Below are 17,504 nucleotides of genomic sequence, written 5' to 3'. Positions count from 1 at the left end.
AACTTTTTTTATTACAGCTCACATTAAAAAGTTACTTTACATTGTGATTCAGTATACCCAAGCACAAATAAAATTTTCATGAGACAGTGTTTACCCTTATATGTGATACACTGTACTGTTTTCTTTTTTTTCATATTGTATTCTTTAAAAATGCTAGGCACAGTCCACTGAATTGAACATAACCTCCTGTGTGAAAAAACAGTGACCTGAAGTATAGTTGACCAATTCTATTATGTGTGGTAAAGGAGGATCCCTACTTGGACTATAACAGTGTCCCAAAAATTGCCTATAATTCTCCTGCAGCTAAAGCAAAGAAAAAAGCGTGGTTTTCACTAATTTTTTCTAATGCTATCAGGAAGATTTAAAAGTTATAAAAATTATGTTTTTCAACAACCCTTTTTTGGGGCTTGGGGGAGAGTTCCCAGCGCAAATGTAGCAGGAGCTGATGCAATTCAAGGTAACTTGTAGTTTCACTGGAAGTTTCAGTGAATGAATGTAGAAAAAAGGTAATTTGGCTTGTATTTATGGTATCTGATGGAAAACAGTTGTCAGGCTTAAATAATGTGAGCAGAAAATTTTATACCAATATCCTGTCTTAAAGATAGTCGTGCTTAACACACAGTGTCTGAAGTATTATTTAATTTATGAAAATTCATCAAAGATGGTATTATGATTTAATGAAAATGACTCAGCTAAAGCAGATAACAGAAAAAACAACATCACTGAATATTTGCTTTGTGCCAGGTATTAGGGAGACAATGAAAAATCTAAGTTGTAACCTTGTGAAGCTTCAGTTGGAACCAATTTGGTATGTGGTAGATGCTTAGACTTAATTGTTTTATTTTAGACTTTGAATACAGAAATAAGTAGTATTGATTTCATCAGTGTTGGAAAAGAACTTTAATTCCACTCTTTAACAGGTTTAACAAGTGATTACTTATTTTCTTGTTTCTTTGCTTGCTAAGGAAAATTCATAGAGAATAAGAGGTCAGATAAAAACTAATGCTCTTTTTCTTTCCCAAAACATCCTCAAATGTTGAAAGTTTATAATGTAATTCACCTGCATTCCGTGACTCAGATTATGGCAGGACCTTTCCGACCATATTAAGGGTTTTGGCAAGAGCCCTAAGAGCCTTTCCTCCTGTGTAATCTGCTATGTTCTGACAGTATGCTAATCAGTTTTAAAACATAATATAAGTAATCTAGATGCCCTACAGAGCTGCACTGTTTGATGCAGTAGCCACTAGCCACATGTAGGTGTTGAGCATTTGAAATACAGTTAGTCTGGATTGAGAAATTCTCTAAGTATGAAATATACTAATCTCTCAGACTTAATATGAAAAACGAATGTAAAGTGTATCATTATTAATTTATCTTCACATAATAAAACAGGATTTTATGTATATATTAGGTTAAATAAAGTCATAAAATTTCACTTTAAAAAACATTTTATGTTTCTTCTAGAAAATTTAAATTTACTTATTTGGCTTGCTTTATTTTCTGTTGGATAGTCGTGATCTACGCTAGAAATGTGTAAAGTTTTATAAACATTCTTTTTTTTTTTTATTTGTAGGACTAGTTTGTTTTTTAATATATCATCCAGTCCTTAAGATTTCACTACTACTAGGGTGTTTGGTGTTTGGTCTTCCATTATTCTTAGTAGAGTGTGAATTTTTATTTTGGGTCTGCTACTACTGTGTAACCTTGGGAAAATCATTATGCCTCTCTGAAAATGCATTTTGAAAAACTCCTTGACCTCCAAAGTGAGATGCAATTGCCTGTCTGACATTTCTCCTTGGACGTGTAATGGGCCCTTCATATAGAATGTTTTTTCCTCTCTCAGTCTGTCCTCTTAGTTTTTCTTATTATCAGCAATAGAACTGCCATCCATCTACTCACGGAAAAAAACGTTCAACTTTGATATATCTCATTTCTTCTCCCTCTCACATTTAGCTCATCATCAAGTCATTGGTTGTACCTCAGAAATACAGTCTGTGTCCCCCTATGAACATGTTTCCACTGCCCTAAAGTAAACCAGCATCAACGCCCACCTGTGCTACCAGCATAGTTTTCTACCATTCATGAATCCGCTTTTCAGATGGTAGCCAGATAGAGCTTTAAAAAATGTATTTGTCATTCTTCTACTTAAAATCATGCAGAGGCTTTTTGTTGTACTGCAAATAAAAACCCAGGCTCTTTATCGTGACCTACAGTTGCCCACACAATGTGACTCCTCTCTTCCTTTCCTGTCTTATGTCTGATCATTTACACAGCCACACCAATCTCCAAACAGCTCCTTGAACATATTGGCTTAGCCCTGACTTAGTCTAGTTCTAGGTTCTTGTTCTGCCTAGAATACACTGTGCTTTCATATTTTATCATGGCCTGCTGCTTGTTATTTTCCCAACTCAGGTCCTGCTTTTGAGGCACCTTCCAAGAGGCTTAATTTAAAGTAACTGTGATGTCCCACTCCTCTGTGTTACACCATCTGTTAAAAATGTATTCATATTAGTATTTGAAATAATTTGATTGTTCAGTAGTAAATTTGTTGATTTTTTTTATCTTCCCTCATTACAGTGTAAACTGTATAAACTACCTTTCTGACCATTTAAACTATTAGTGGCCCATAGAAGGTCAATAAATATTTGCCACATAAATGGATGGTGAACTCAGCCATAAATGAAAGATCAAATAGTCTTTAATGTATCCTGTTAAGGAGCCCAAAGTCATCTATTTTAGAATGATTACACACACACAGCCACATCAGTAAATACTTGAATACCTTTAAATGAAAAAAATGATATAATTATCTAAAAGAAAATCATCTATTATCTAAAGAATACTCAAGGCTGTTAAGTAAGGTATTTGTGTAAATTGTTTTATTTTTAATCCCTTGGCTGTTAAGTAGTTTATGGTGCAGAGCATGGTTTGTGAAGAATATTAGAGTGGTGAGATTCTAGCATATAGACCTTAGACTGAGTGTGATCAATCATATCTCTGAGTTACAATCATCTCTGATTCTCAGATTTTGAATCTAAACCACATGCTATCTGGATCCAGAGGAAACTTAAACTGTGAAAGTTATGCAGTGTATATCTTTGGTATCTGTATAATTTTTTCCTAAAAATATGCAGAAATTGTAATGCTTACTGTTAGAATATTTTAAACTTAAGCTTCTGATACATATACTAGATTGGAAGGTACAGCATTGTCCTGGCTTTTTCTCAGATATCTTGTTAGTGCTTTTTAACTTACTGGAAGTATAAGTACCTACATTTGATTACTATAAACAATTAATGCAGGATGTTTAGGGTACATTGTTGGTCTTCCAGGTAAATAACATCAGATTATTTTTAAAAATACCATGTGGCCTGTGTAGCCAGTATTTAATAAGGGATATGAGAAACTTATATTTTCTGTGGAATTAATTGCCTTACGAGTCATGTCATTTCTGTAAGATTAGTAGTCTGATGAATCCAAAATATAAATAGGCAAGTGGATTTAGGAGGACACTGTAATATTTAAAATACTTTTGATCTGCTGATTAGGATATATTTTGAAAATGCGTAGTTAAAACCAATTAAAAAGGAAAATGACCTACATTTATGATATATATTTAGAATGACTATCAGGGCCAAACATAAAGCCTTTATGATAAATGAGCCGTGAGACATAAGTTTTCTGTATAAAAGCAAATGCTGACATGCTAAGAAAAATAATTACAGTTTCACATTATACATTCATTAATATGTAAAATCAATACACATTTTTTTTGTTAGAAGAATACCAAATATTTGGAAGCAGTGATTATTGCCACATTTTAATTAGACATTATAAATAAAACACTGAATATTATTATTACATAGTTCTAAATTGGAGTGAAATAGTTTTTGATGTAATCACACTCTTCCTCTTTTGCTTTAAGATATTTGTAAATATAATCTGAATATTACTCAAATAGAAGAAATCCCTTATGTATAATGAACTTTATCTCACAGTCTAGTAACTCTCAGACACAATTTGAAATACACTAGTTCTCTAGTGAAATATATATTTTAATATTGTTACAATTGCTGTCTTTGTACATTTTTTTTTTTTACTTTTTACCAACAAGTATATTGATGAAAATTATTACATTCATCTTCATAAATTAAAAATAAGAAACAAAAAGAAACTTTTGGGAAATAGGGTAGAACATGGGCTGTTTGAAATAATTTACAAATTTTGGGAGGTTTTTTTATTTTGTTTTATTTTGTAACTTGCTGTTTCTTGTCAGAGTGTATGTATGCAACTATATTTTAAGGATTCTTTTGCAACAGTTTTTTGTTTTGTTTTTTTAAATGAATGCAGACACTGGCAAAATACTGTATATTATTTTAAACAGTAAATCTGGTGGTGGTTTGTATGTGGAACTAAAACAAATAGTTTAGGTCCCATCTATTCCACAGCAGTGCGGACTTGGGTAGAATGAGTTATGGAACTTCTCTAGGCCTCTGTTTCCTTTGCTAATTTCTTTATATAGTCTTTCAGGAAAAACGTCAGAGGTTTCTAGAGGATTCTCTGTGTAGTCTGGCCTTCAGAGTATGGTCATGGCCTACTTTTCCATCTTCATCTCTGCTATCTCTTCCTCCCATATCCATCTCACAACTACTAACATTTAACTACTTCTATTTGTTTTTCTAATATTTTGTCTCTCCTACCTGAAATGGCATTCTTCTTAGTGACTTTTGTCTCAGATGCCTGAGCACATAGTTCATCTTTATTATAGAAAACTGAATTGACATAATGTAAGTTCTAACATGCCTTTTTTAAAAATCACAGCTAATGCATTGTAAGGATCATTTTAGGCACTAACTTTTGTTAAGAAAATGAATACTTAAACTGATATATCCTTAGTATAATAATAGTTATACAAGTTGACTTGAATACAGTGTTATAAACTTCGATATAAAATAGGTTTTTTTGTCAGTATATTTTTCTAATGTTTTAGTTTACTTCTTACTTAAACTGTTATCTTTAAGAACATAAGTAATTTTTTTAAGGTTGAATATAGTTTTTTTTTTCCTGAACTGCTTCATACCTATTTTGGTTAATTCTAGTTTACTATTTCTTTGGAGGTTATTAAGTATGCAGTGCATATCATTTTAAGACTTTTCTCCTCATTCATTCACTTTATTTATTAGTCAATAAAAATTTATTTACAGGCTTTTTATGTTCCTAGCATTGGTTAGGTACTAGGGAAATATAAAGAGTAATAAAACTGAATCCTTAGTTTCAATCCAGTGGGCCAGATATACATATAAAAAAATCATTTCAATATTTGTAGTTAAGCGTCATAATGACAATATAAAAAAAGGGTTGTATGAATGTTTAGGTGCCGAGAGAAATGAGAGTTTATTGAATCATTTTGAATATGGAAAAGTATAAATAAGTAAATGTAATAATTGCTTAGGGAATTAGAGATGACCACAGATTATGGTTGAACTTGAACTTGAACTAGAATGATGATGCATCTTACAGGGTTGGAAAAGGTATTAGAGGTAGTGCAAAAGCACAAAAAATGATCAGAGCACAGTGTGTATAAGTAGCAATGGTGGAGATAACAAGGGATCACATTTTGAAGGGTCTTGTTTGGGGTATACTCTGTCTTTTTTCTCTGTTAAAAGAACATAACAAGAGTACCTATTCTATAGTACTCTTCTCATGATGAAATAAGGGACTATATCAAAGTGCTTACAATTGTAATGTGTTGTAATGTAACCTGTGAATAAATGTAACCACTGATTATAGCTGCCTTCTCAAAAAGTTTTTTCAACAATCCGTAAGATACTGAAACAGAAGTTTGTGTTGATTTATATCACCAGGAAGTTTCCTGTTTGCACATTAATTAGTCATCTTCAGTCTACGTAAACTAGAATAGCATCGTATAAATTCAAAAGACACCTGTGTTTAGTTTTGTTTCCCTATCCTATTAATTTATCATTGTTTTATACTTAGGATTGAGTACAAAGATACAGATACAGTCCCATTATCATATTCTAATTTAGTGAGTTGCAATTCCCAAATGCATTAGAATCGTATATTTGTGAATTGCTCTCAATTGCACATACTTTTGTTTAAATATAGGGCACACTGAGAGACTGAACAAATAGGTCATTTGGTTTTTAATAGAGGGAAATAAATGTTTGCATTTACTCTCTTGTATGAGTCCTTCACATTATCATTTATAATGGGTCCTGTTGGTTTTTAGATTGGTCAGCTGGCTTTTAAAGGAATGAAGAGACTCAATAGAATTCAGTCTATTGTGTTTGAGACTGCCTACAACACCAATGAGAACATGCTGATTTGTGCCCCTACTGGAGCCGGGAAGACCAACATTGCAATGCTTACAGTTTTGCATGAAATTCGCCAACATTTTCAACAAGGTGTTATTAAAAAGAATGAATTTAAGGTAGGAAATTAACAAGCCAGACAGCAGCTTTTTAAATTGTAAAATTATAATTATTTGGCCGTTCGTTGTACATGTATCAAATCTGGAAGTCTTTTGGGATTATTGTACATGAAGTCACATAAAGAAAGCTGCTTGATTTACTTCATTACTATTAAGGCAACCTCTGTTTGTGTTATGAAAATCCCATTACTCTTGTGAAAAGCTGTGAAAATATATTTAGCTTTGAAGCAGAACCAATTTTCCAAGTGATAAGGCTGTATAAACAAATTTCATTGTCCTTTAAATAGCTGTATACTTATCCAACAAAGATAAGTACTTTTCATATATCACTATTAAGATTTTTCACTTGAAGTGGCTAGAATCATATTTCACAATGAATTATAACTTGTATTGGCTACTGTGAAACGAATGACATTGTGGTTTTTGCTCATTCATCAAGCTAGTGTTTCTTTGGTGCAGATTGTATATGTCGCTCCAATGAAAGCCTTGGCAGCTGAAATGACAAATTACTTCAGCAAACGTCTAGAGCCACTGGGCATCGTTGTGAAAGAGTTGACTGGTGATATGCAGTTGTCAAAAAGTGAAATTTTACGGACTCAGGTATGTTGCATACTTACCTTTTCCCCCAGGTAATTGTGAAAAATGTTAAATAGCTGTATTTGAAGTAACTATAAAACGTAATGCGGACACAATGAATTTTACTTGTAACCACGTCTTTTACAAAAGAGTAACATCGTGGTGGGGCTTTGTTTTCTGGCATCCTGTCTGACTTCTGCGATTTTCTCTACCTCGAGTTAGATTCCTGGGGTAAATTTTAAGTCCATTAGCAACGACTGTTCTTTAAAACGCAAGGGCATAAGGATGAAACAGACCTCAGTTTTAAGAGCAGAAAAACATGTAGACGCTTAAGTGACCTAGTCTCAGACCAGTCCCTCAGGGTGATGTAACTTAAAAATTCGTAGGCCTTTTTTATTTCATCAAGTAAGAAGTTAGGTAGTCACGCTTGTATGTAGCACTCTGTTGGGTGAAATGCATGACAGCAAGGACTTAAGATTCACAGTTTCTGCCTTCAAGGATCCTACTAACTACATATACAGAAACTATATTAGAGCTACAACCTAGGTATCGTTCAGGGACACAACATGTAAGTAAGGTGATGTTCATGGTGCTCTTAATAAATAAAATACAAAATGACCAAATATTAATGGAGTAATTCAGGGAGTTTGATAGAAAATAGGGGATACAGATTTTGGAACACTGAATGGACAGTGATTTAAAATTTGATTGGAGGATTACTCGTTCCCTTGGGCCATCATAACACATAACTACAACTTGGTGGCTTGAAGCAACAGAAACTTAACTCCCACAGTTCTGGAGGTCAGAAGTCCAAAATCAAGGTGTCAGCTGGGTTAGTTTCTTCTGGAAGCTGTGATAGAGTATTTTTTTCCATGTCTCTCTCTTAGTTTCCCAGGATCCTCCAGAGCCTGCTCCCATAGTAGTCCTCAGTATTTTATGTTTTATTTAATTTTTGCTTGGATAATTGTTTACAGTGTTTTCAAACTTTCCTATTAAAACAAATCCAAGAGTATGCGTGTTTGACTAGAAATAAGTACTAAAACAAAGCATGTATAATAGGAAATAAAAGCCCAATAATCTTTGAAAAAAATAACATAAATACTTAACATTGAAGGTTGTAAACAATACTGTAAAACACGAACATTTTAACACATTCAAATTAGTAACTAGGAATAGCGTTTTCATCAGTTTGTCATTTCATAATTTATCATTTCAAACTTAATTTTGATGTTTGTTTTTAATGTTGACACTATTACAGATGTCCCCTCTTCCAGCCCCCTGTTGTCCCCTCCGCTCCCTACCTCCCCCATCACCACATTGTTGTCTGTGTCCATGGGCTGTGCACATGTGCATTTGTGTTCTTTGTCTAATCTCTTCCAGTCTCCTCCTACTCCCTTCCCCTCAGAGATCTCAAGTTATGTATAGTCACATTAGAAATCAGATTAACTTTAGCCCATATGTCTTTTTTTACATGTCTCAGCATTGGAATTGCCATATCACTACGTTGATTATATTTTGCTCTGAAAAATACAGCTTAGTTTTATAGCTCACATTATAATCACCACACCCTCCCTCCGACCTCCGTCTCTCACTCAATGTTCTGTTTGGTGTTAAGAGCCAAAAAGAAAATAACATAAATTTAAACTACCTGATAAAACATGGAATAAAAAAACTAAGAGGAAATGAAAGTGACTCACAATGTGGATTTTTATCAGCACAAAAGGATTTGTTTCAACTTACGGATTTTGTAAAGATCTGAACTTCTGCCATACATTAGGACATTCAGGATAAAATCGTTTAGCTCATTAAAATACTGTGTATTTATTTCATAAATAAGTGAAGAATACTAATTATTTTGAAATCACTATTCACTAAGCTACTTAAGTATAAATGCAGTTTTTAAACAGATTGAAAAACCCAGTCTTGATGAAATATAAATGCTCTGATGTTCTGATGTGTTGATTTAGTTTATTTATTCATTTATTTAAATATATCTTTATTGATTTCAGAGAGAGGAAAGGAGAGAGAGAGAGAAACATCAATGATGAGAGAGTCATTGATCGGCTGCCTCCTGAGCGCGCCTGACTGGGGATCGAGCCTGCAACCCGGGCATGTGCCCTGACCGGGAATCAAACCCTGATCACCTCGATCCCAGGTCGACGCTCAACTGCTGAGCCACGGTTGGCCGGGCTTGATGTAGTTTAGAAATTAGTGTGGTATTCTATTTGTTGTAATGTTGCTTCTTATTTCCTTAGTTGTCTTCTTTGTTTGGTTTGGGACTTATTTTTAATAGTAATTTTTTTAGAAACAATAAAATAACAGCAGTATTATTTTATATTTTGAAGGTGATTCTTGATTGCTTAAGCTTAAGTTTTTAAGTGACTGCACAAACATAATTGGTGTTTTTTTGGTGGTAGTAATGATTTTTCAGTCCTTTGTAACTCTAAACATTTTGCTTTTTTCTTGTTTCGTGTTGTCTATTTGCATTTTGAATTTCATATAATTAAGCAACTAATAACCAAAATAAAATTTTAAGCTTTCTTTTGTTAATAGAGATACCTAAACAATGGGAATCGAACCTAAAATGTGAAAGCTTTGATCTCTAAGAACAATGATCAGTTTTAATAGGCTTAACAAATGTGTTTATACGTAATGGAATTAGAGGGCTACCACTTTTAAAATCCCTGATGAAATGTCAAAATTATTTGCCAAGATAACCATTTTCTGCATTGAAAGCATGCCATTAAGAAGTAATGAGAGTTCTGGTTTGCAGAATATCTCATTACCTTTATTAGTAAGAAAGCTATAAATTATATTGAAGAACCATGGAAATCTTAGTGTTATTATTTTTACTTTTACAAGGTTTAAAAGCTACTCATAAAATATATTAAAATGCTTTGAGTAAAAAGTATACTCCTTTATATAAATTGCTGCTTTTAATTGTTTTGTTTTTAATATATTTGGATTGGAGAGGGTAGTAAGAAAACTGTAATTTTTGATGTGTAGAAATCTTTCTGGTGAATGCAAATTATGTATTATGTGAGACCCTTTCCTTAGATTATAATTTAAAAGCACTTGGGAATATAATTATCTTTGCTTTCACTGAAAAAAAATTTAGAATAACCATTTTGGCTATTCCATGAGTATTCCTTTAGGAAAAATAAGATGCTTCATAGTATTAGAGGAGTGCAGAGGGAATTGGGGGTCATATTCTATTAATAGTTTCTCTTTTTTTGTTTTGTTTTGTTTCACATCAATATTTAGATACTTTTTTCTATCGTGATTATTTCATATTCTTATGGCTGTTAAGTAAGTAAAAATAGTAAAGTAATTAGAAAATTTATTTTTAAATTAGTTTACGAATGCTGCTTGCAAAGTTTATCATGTTAACATCGGCAAAGACCCTATTCCCAAATAAGGTCACATCCACAGGTACCAGGGATTAGGACTTGAACAGATCTCTTTGTGGGAGCACAATTCAATCCACAACAGACACCTTAGGTAAAGGGGAGATGTCTAACAGTTTTGTTTGAGTGATAGCTCATTGTGGTTTTGATTTGCATTTCCCCGATGATTAGTGATGTACATTTTCATGTACTGGGCTAGGGTTTGCAGGAGCCTGCTGGTAACCTGGTGCCCTAGATGCTGCCTGGGAACTTGAGAGCCATCTTACTTGGGTTCCTAGAGCCAACAGGTAGATGCTGGTACAACCTGGAGTCTGGGTTTGTGGGATCCTTCCGAGGAGGCACCAAGGGCCGCCCAGGAAAGTAGGCCTTTGCGGGATGGGTTGTCTGCAGTGCAATTGGGCACTCATTTACTTTCCTTCTCCAGTGTGGCAGGTATCTCTCTGTGCTGGGCTGCCTGGGCTTAGAGGAGGGGTGATGGGGTTAATGTGACTCTATCTTTTCTATTCTCAATGCGCCTTTTCTTATTTCTCTGCTTCATCCACACACTGTAATCCATCGCCTGGAATCCTAAGCTCTTGTGAAGTTATTTTCATGCACGAATAGTTGTTCAAATTGATGTTTCTGAGCACCAGAAATTCCTCTGCTGCCATCTTGCTGAAATCACTCCCAGTTTTTCAATTGGGTGTCAAGAAAGCTTAGAGCCGGTTTTTATACTTAATCACGGATACTATGTTGGCTAATCCTTTAGTTCTATTTGCTTTCTTCCTTCTTTGTGAATTTTTGTGCTTCATTTTTAGTGTGTGTGAGTTTCTGTTAAGCCACTTCAAAGCCAGTAACAAATAAGTGTGTTTGATTCCTTTCTCAGTGGTGTAAGTTTGTTAGATTGTAGGAGATGGAAGAGAATGGAGAAAAAAGTGCAGAAAAAGGTGTAATTGTGCTTGGCTCTTTGTATTCCTAACCATAGACATTGAGTGAGTGACTTAGTCATAAACTTCTGTTGAGAAACTCTCCTTTGGATAACCACAAGTTGTGATTAAATAGTACACATGTCCTGTCTTTGTTCTTTTTCTAAGTAAAATATAAAGGGTTCAAATAATATAAGCACGTGAACAGTAAGGAAAACTCTTCCTTATTTACACTTGTTTTCACAAGCCTTTATCCTGCTGTAATGTTAAGATTTTAGAATCCTCCCTTCATCTTCTTCCCAGTAGTAGCCTGCCAACAAACTTTTGCTTAATTGTTCTTGAACTGGTAAAATCTCTTCATATTGAATGTCTGAAATTATTTGAAGAGATGAAAATAATTGGTATTATTTGGAATCATTTTTGTGAAGAACTTCAGAATACACTTTTAGCTCATCACACTTGAGGCTTTAGTACTTTCGTATTACAACATGACATTTTAAAGTGTTCCAGTTTAGTAAGAAGTGGATCCTAAACTGAGTTTTGCACGTGTAGCAGGAAAGAGGCCGTGACTGTCATATGTTCAAAGTCATAGGAGAGAGGATTTTTTCCCCCATTTTCACCAGTCCGATGGGAAAAACTACATTACAAAACCAAAGAAAGCTGTTCTCTATGAGCCACATCTCAATTTACAGAATAGGACTTAACACAGGACAAACTTCTACCACAGATTATTCACATGTCAAGAACTTGTCTTTGTGAATGAGCAGAACAGGAATCACTGTTAAGTGGTCTCACACCCTTGCTCTACCGGACTTGAGTGGAATGAAATCCTGGGGTATCATGAACAAGCAGTTGAATTGATGATAGCAAGGTCTTCATGGCTTACACACATGGCAGTATAAACAGTTTTCGTATTTTTCCCTATTATGTTAAGTTTTAGGGTAAAACTAAAGGATTGTATCCTTTACAAGCTTATGTGATGATACTAGACTTTAGTATGTATGTTCTGGGATTATTGGAGAGTGTTTTAAATCAACAAAAAGAAGTATAAGGAGAATTCTACTCTAGCTGTAAGCACATGTGGTCTAAAAAGTATTTTCTTAAATGTTCCATTTTGAATTAAATATTATAGAAACCTCCCCCCCCTGCTCTCAGCACTCCATGCTCTCTTCCTTCAAGCTTTAGACTGTTTTATTGAATTATACTTTGCTTCTTTATTTTACATTACTTGAGACATTTTTAACTAAAAATAGTATAGAATTTTTTTAAACATGAAATACCAAGATTACATTCTTTAGCTTTAACTTGACCACATCATATATTTTCAACAAAGAATACGCAGTAAGAATACCTTTATATTTGAAGAGTTCCCAATTCATTGTTATATTTCCATTTTATAATTGAAGGCTGTCATCTTTGACATAAATACAACTAGGTACTTCAGAGGACGTTGTGCTTTACACGTGAACTGATGGGAGAGGGAGGAACATAAAAAATGTAGAGAAGGAAGTAGTTGGAACTAACTGATTTGTTGTAGTGTCCTAAGGGGCAGGTATAATCTGCTAGCTGTCAGATTCCATTACGGGAGCTGTTGCCATCCATCAGAGCTGACATGCGTATAGCAGAGGTTAGTGTAACTGTAATTATATGTATGTTTATGGAATCTAAACCATGTGACATTTTAGATTTATAAGCTTGTTGGTTGAGTAGGTATGTGATTATGTATTTTTAAAAGGAAGATGGACTTCCTAAGTTTTGCAAACTGTTGTCTGGTCTGCATCTATAGCATTAGATTGTAATTTGTAACAACTTCAGGCTGTTTTCACCACAGAAAATGTATTAAGCAAGCATTCATGAATACTGCTCATTAACTTAGTTAATAGATTCTAACATTTTCAACTGAATGAACCATATTTTATCAGTTGTAAGACACATTTAAAAAATTTATGTGATTATGCTTTTCTTTGAACTTCTTAGTGACTTACGTAATTTGCAATTTAATTGTCACCACATTATTGTCTCTGTAAGTTAATTATAAGAAAGAGTTGGCACAATATTCTATGTTCATGGTGAGGTAGGTAGCCAAGCTTTATTTATTATTATAATTTAATGGTGTACTCTGTAGCTTTCCTAATGTTTACTAATAATCTTGCTTATTTTATAATTTAATGTGACATAAATTTACAGTTTATGAGAATTACTGTTTTGAGAACAGATAGGCTTGTTTTTCATAAAAAGAGTTGCTAGTAAGTGATGGCAAGGTATATTTATAATAATATATCTTGCGTTATTTTATTTTATTATTTTTTTAATCCTCAGCCAAGGACATGCTTTTATTGACTTAGAGAGGGAGGAAGGGGGGGGGGAGAGAGAGAAACATCGATTGGCCACCTCCCTTACTCCCCCCAACCAGGATCAAACCCAAAACCTGGGTATGTGCCCTGACCTGGAATTCAACCTGCGACCCTTTGGTGCACAGGATGACACTCCAGCCAACTGAGCCATACTGGCCAGGGCTTGGGTTATTTTAAATTTGTAATTTTTAAAAGTAGACTAGTTTATTATAATGTAAGACATGTTAATTAGTGCACAGTGAATGTTTCAGTCCATTTTAGAACTCAAAATTTATTATATATCCATTTATATTTAGTTCCAGTAGCATATTCTTTCCATAAAGTTTTATATGATCTCCACATTGCCACTTAGCTTTAGCAAGTAAACTAGGTAGCTTTGGATTTGTAGTATTTCACACCTTAGACATGAATTCCTTAATCTATTTAATTAGTTTGCCAATTAATGTTGTGTTGAAGCACAACTGTTAAATTTTGTGGTCAGTGTAGTTCATTTCAAAATGATAGCAGTGATATCTCTAATAATGTACCAGGTTATATTGATAAATTAGATTGTGCATTTGTTAAGAATTTGTCATTTGCAATCTAAAAAAAAAAAAAAAAAGATTATCATCCCTGTAGGTGACTTCAAAACTGACATTAAATAACAAAAGTGTTGAGAGAACAATCTGACCCTCGTCTCTGTTAACCTCTTCAAAGCAGGGTTGTACTGTGATTCTCAACAGTCTCTATAATCTGATGGACTGGCTAAGAATAGCTTTTTTTGTTACCTCATGTGTTCTTTGAATTATCCACTTATAGGATTATTTCCTAATGTAATGTTATTATAGTAGAAGATGTTATTAAACTTGTCATCTTTTTCTCTGTCCTTTTAGAAGACACAAACAGTTCAACATGTGAAAGGCAAATAGATAACATAATCAAAGCTTCAAGTCAAATGGTCCGCTTCCGTGAAGTTCTCACAAATACCCCAGGCCTACCTCCCACTCTGTATGCCTTGGATCACCCGTGGCTCACTGTTTGGGTTCCTGTTACCTGCCAGTTATACTGTAGGATACATATTAGTTTTTGGTATAAAGTACTACATATATACTTGATACTAAAGGGCATTTTTTAAAACCTGGGTATCAGTAGTAAAGTTTCCTCTAAATTTGCATAGCCACAAACAGGTGATCATTCCTAGAGTGGATCCTTGGTATCCTTTTTCATTTCCATGTGCTTTGTTCACTTCTTTGTCCCTTTTCAAATAAGGGCCATTGTCAGTTTATGCAGGTTTAAAAGTTAGTGTTGTTTGTTTTTTACATTGTAAGATGCTTTTTTCAAAACGTTATGTATTTTGTACACTTTACCCTACAATTTGATGACTGACTACCTCATTGATTTTTAAATAACTGTTTAAGCCCCGCTGGGCGTGGCTCAGCGGTTGAGCGTCAACCTATGATTCAGGTGATCGCAGTTCGATTCCTGGTCAGGGCACATGCCCAGGTTGCGAGCTTGATCCCCAATGACTCTCTCATCATTGATGTTTCTGTCTGTCTCTCTCCCTCCTTTCCTCTCTCTGAAATCAATAAAGATATATTTTTTAAAATAAATAAATAAATAAATAACTGTTTAACATCACAACCTAGAGAAAGGTCCTGTTGAAGTGACCATTGCCTACAGTGAATTGGTTGGATATCATTCTGGGATATTTTTAACATTTTTTGTTTGATCCGTACATAGGTGGCCAGTCTTACTTCTTTTTGAATGACACAGCTGAAATCTAAATAATCTATTTGACTTTTTTAACGTTTCAATTTGATTACCTTTTCTTGTCTTATAGATGCTTGTGACCACACCAGAAAAATGGGATGTAGTGACAAGAAAGAGTGTTGGGGATGTGGCTCTTTCCCAAATTGTAAAGCTCCTTATTCTCGATGAAGTTCATTTGCTGCATGAAGACAGAGGACCAGTGTTAGAAAGCATAGTGGCACGTACTTTACGGCAGGTAAGAGAAAGTGACTTAAAAGCTTATTTTGGAGGGATGAGTAATGTTTTAAATTTAAATGTAGCATTCAAAGAAATAGTAATATGTATTTCTCATGGGGATAAAGTTAATTTTACTATGGAGAAAACTTTAGCTACTTCATTTTCATGTTAAAATTACTCTATTTTCCTTCTAAGTCTTATTTTATTGATGTCTCTAACTAAATACTGGAAAGCTTTTGTTCTAACTTTATACTCTCTTTCTTTGTACATTTTTAGCACTTATCAGTCTTCCTTATAATTTCACAACTTGCTATAATTAATTATACCTTCATCTGTATCCCATACTAGATTTTAATCTCCTTGACAGAAGGGTCTGTGTGATTCTTCTCATATTTCCCATGTGCTACTAGCACAGTTCTCGCAATTACTATTATTAAATAGCAAAGTACCTGTTTTTATTTATTCCTTGTGATTACCAGATTGTCCCAATAGATGGCAGTGTTTTACATAGCACTTCAACATTGGTAACTAACAAGAGCCTTAGGGAACTATTTTAATTCAGTGTAGATTCTGTTCTGGTTCTGAGTTGAATGGTGGTATTAGGGACTAAATTCACAACACACTTCGCATGTTTAGAGAAACTTGGAAAAGAGAAAAGTGTAAGGAAGGCCAAATCTGTTGTAGTGAACAACACTGAACTAATACTGTCTTCTTAACTGCTTTCAATGATTACAGAGACTATTCAAACTTAGATTTTATGTGATGGAAAATGTCATAAAAATTTACTGCCTAGTTTGGGGGCTAATAATAAAGAGGAAGCTGCAGAATATTAATTTTATCATTTTCAACAATAATTTTTTGGTGAATATGTATAGTGTATAGAGCTTTGAGATTTAGCTTAGGATATAAAGTTCCAAATTATCCCTATTTAAATGGAAATATTTCTCATACAGGCTTATCTGTATTGAGAATTATAGGGTTGTATTTTTTCAATTAAAAAATACAGGGGGTTTTTTAAATTGATTTTTATCAGAAAAGTATCTCTGGTGTTTGTAGGGTATCATGTATTTTAAAAGAACTTAAAATATATTTAATAACTTCTGTATTGTAAATAATAATTTTAAAACCAAAAATCAGTGTGTTTTTTTCCTTTCAAATCACAACCAGTAGTGCTTAGAACTATTATATAATCAAAAATCATCATTTTAAATCCTAAAAAGAGTTCTTATCACAACATGTAAAAGAAATTTCTTAAACAATGGATGTGTTTATCTTTTCTTCTTTAGAGTTCTTTAGTTTTGGTTGGTTTGGACTTGGGTTTTTACTAATATTCATAAGATTTCTTTAATGAAAGCAAATATATTGTAAAAAGTGGTATATGTATTTGTGCTTTAATTTTCTTCCATTTCTGTCTATATGTGTGAATCTGGGTCTTATTCAGTGCTATATCCCCACTGACTTAAGGTTGGGTCCTAAGCCAGTGTCGATGGATGGGTGATTCTGAAAGTATTCATACTACTCACATTAGACCACTTTACTTACACCCACTGAGTGTTCTCGACTGATCAAACTTATCAACAGCTTCTTCAGAAAACTGCTATGAAGTTGTTGATAGCGTCATCATGGGATCATAATAGTGTACTTTAATTATTAAGTGAATATAATTTTTGTTCATCCCTTGGTTTTATCTTTCTAGGTATATGACACTGTCATGAGAGAATATGGCCTATATTATGTTTAATTTATGGAATTTACTGTGTTTTTGTGACCTTGATGCACTTTTAGGAAAAAAGAAAAAAATATTTAACTAATAGGATTTTTCCAATTCAGGAAATCTACTAAACTT

The 17,504-nt window shown here is 33.6% G+C and overlaps 1 protein-coding gene across 1 annotated transcript in view; it reads left to right on the top strand.

The window, feature by feature from the left end:
• Positions 1 to 17,504, top strand: part of ASCC3 (activating signal cointegrator 1 complex subunit 3) — a 219,554-nt gene that overhangs the window by 53,495 nt on the left and 148,555 nt on the right. Inside the window, exons 9-11 of the mRNA XM_016220202.2 lie at positions 6,251 to 6,451; positions 6,911 to 7,051; positions 15,513 to 15,677. Of these exons, the coding sequence (XP_016075688.2) occupies positions 6,251 to 6,451; positions 6,911 to 7,051; positions 15,513 to 15,677 (507 nt within the window). The remainder of the gene's footprint in view (positions 1 to 6,250; positions 6,452 to 6,910; positions 7,052 to 15,512; positions 15,678 to 17,504) is intronic.

Source organism: Miniopterus natalensis, chromosome 5 (assembly GCF_054644295.1).
Source record: "Miniopterus natalensis isolate mMinNat1 chromosome 5, mMinNat1.hap1, whole genome shotgun sequence".
Taxonomy (NCBI): domain Eukaryota; kingdom Metazoa; phylum Chordata; class Mammalia; order Chiroptera; family Miniopteridae; genus Miniopterus; species Miniopterus natalensis.
This window is presented reverse-complemented; position numbering and strand designations above follow the sequence as displayed.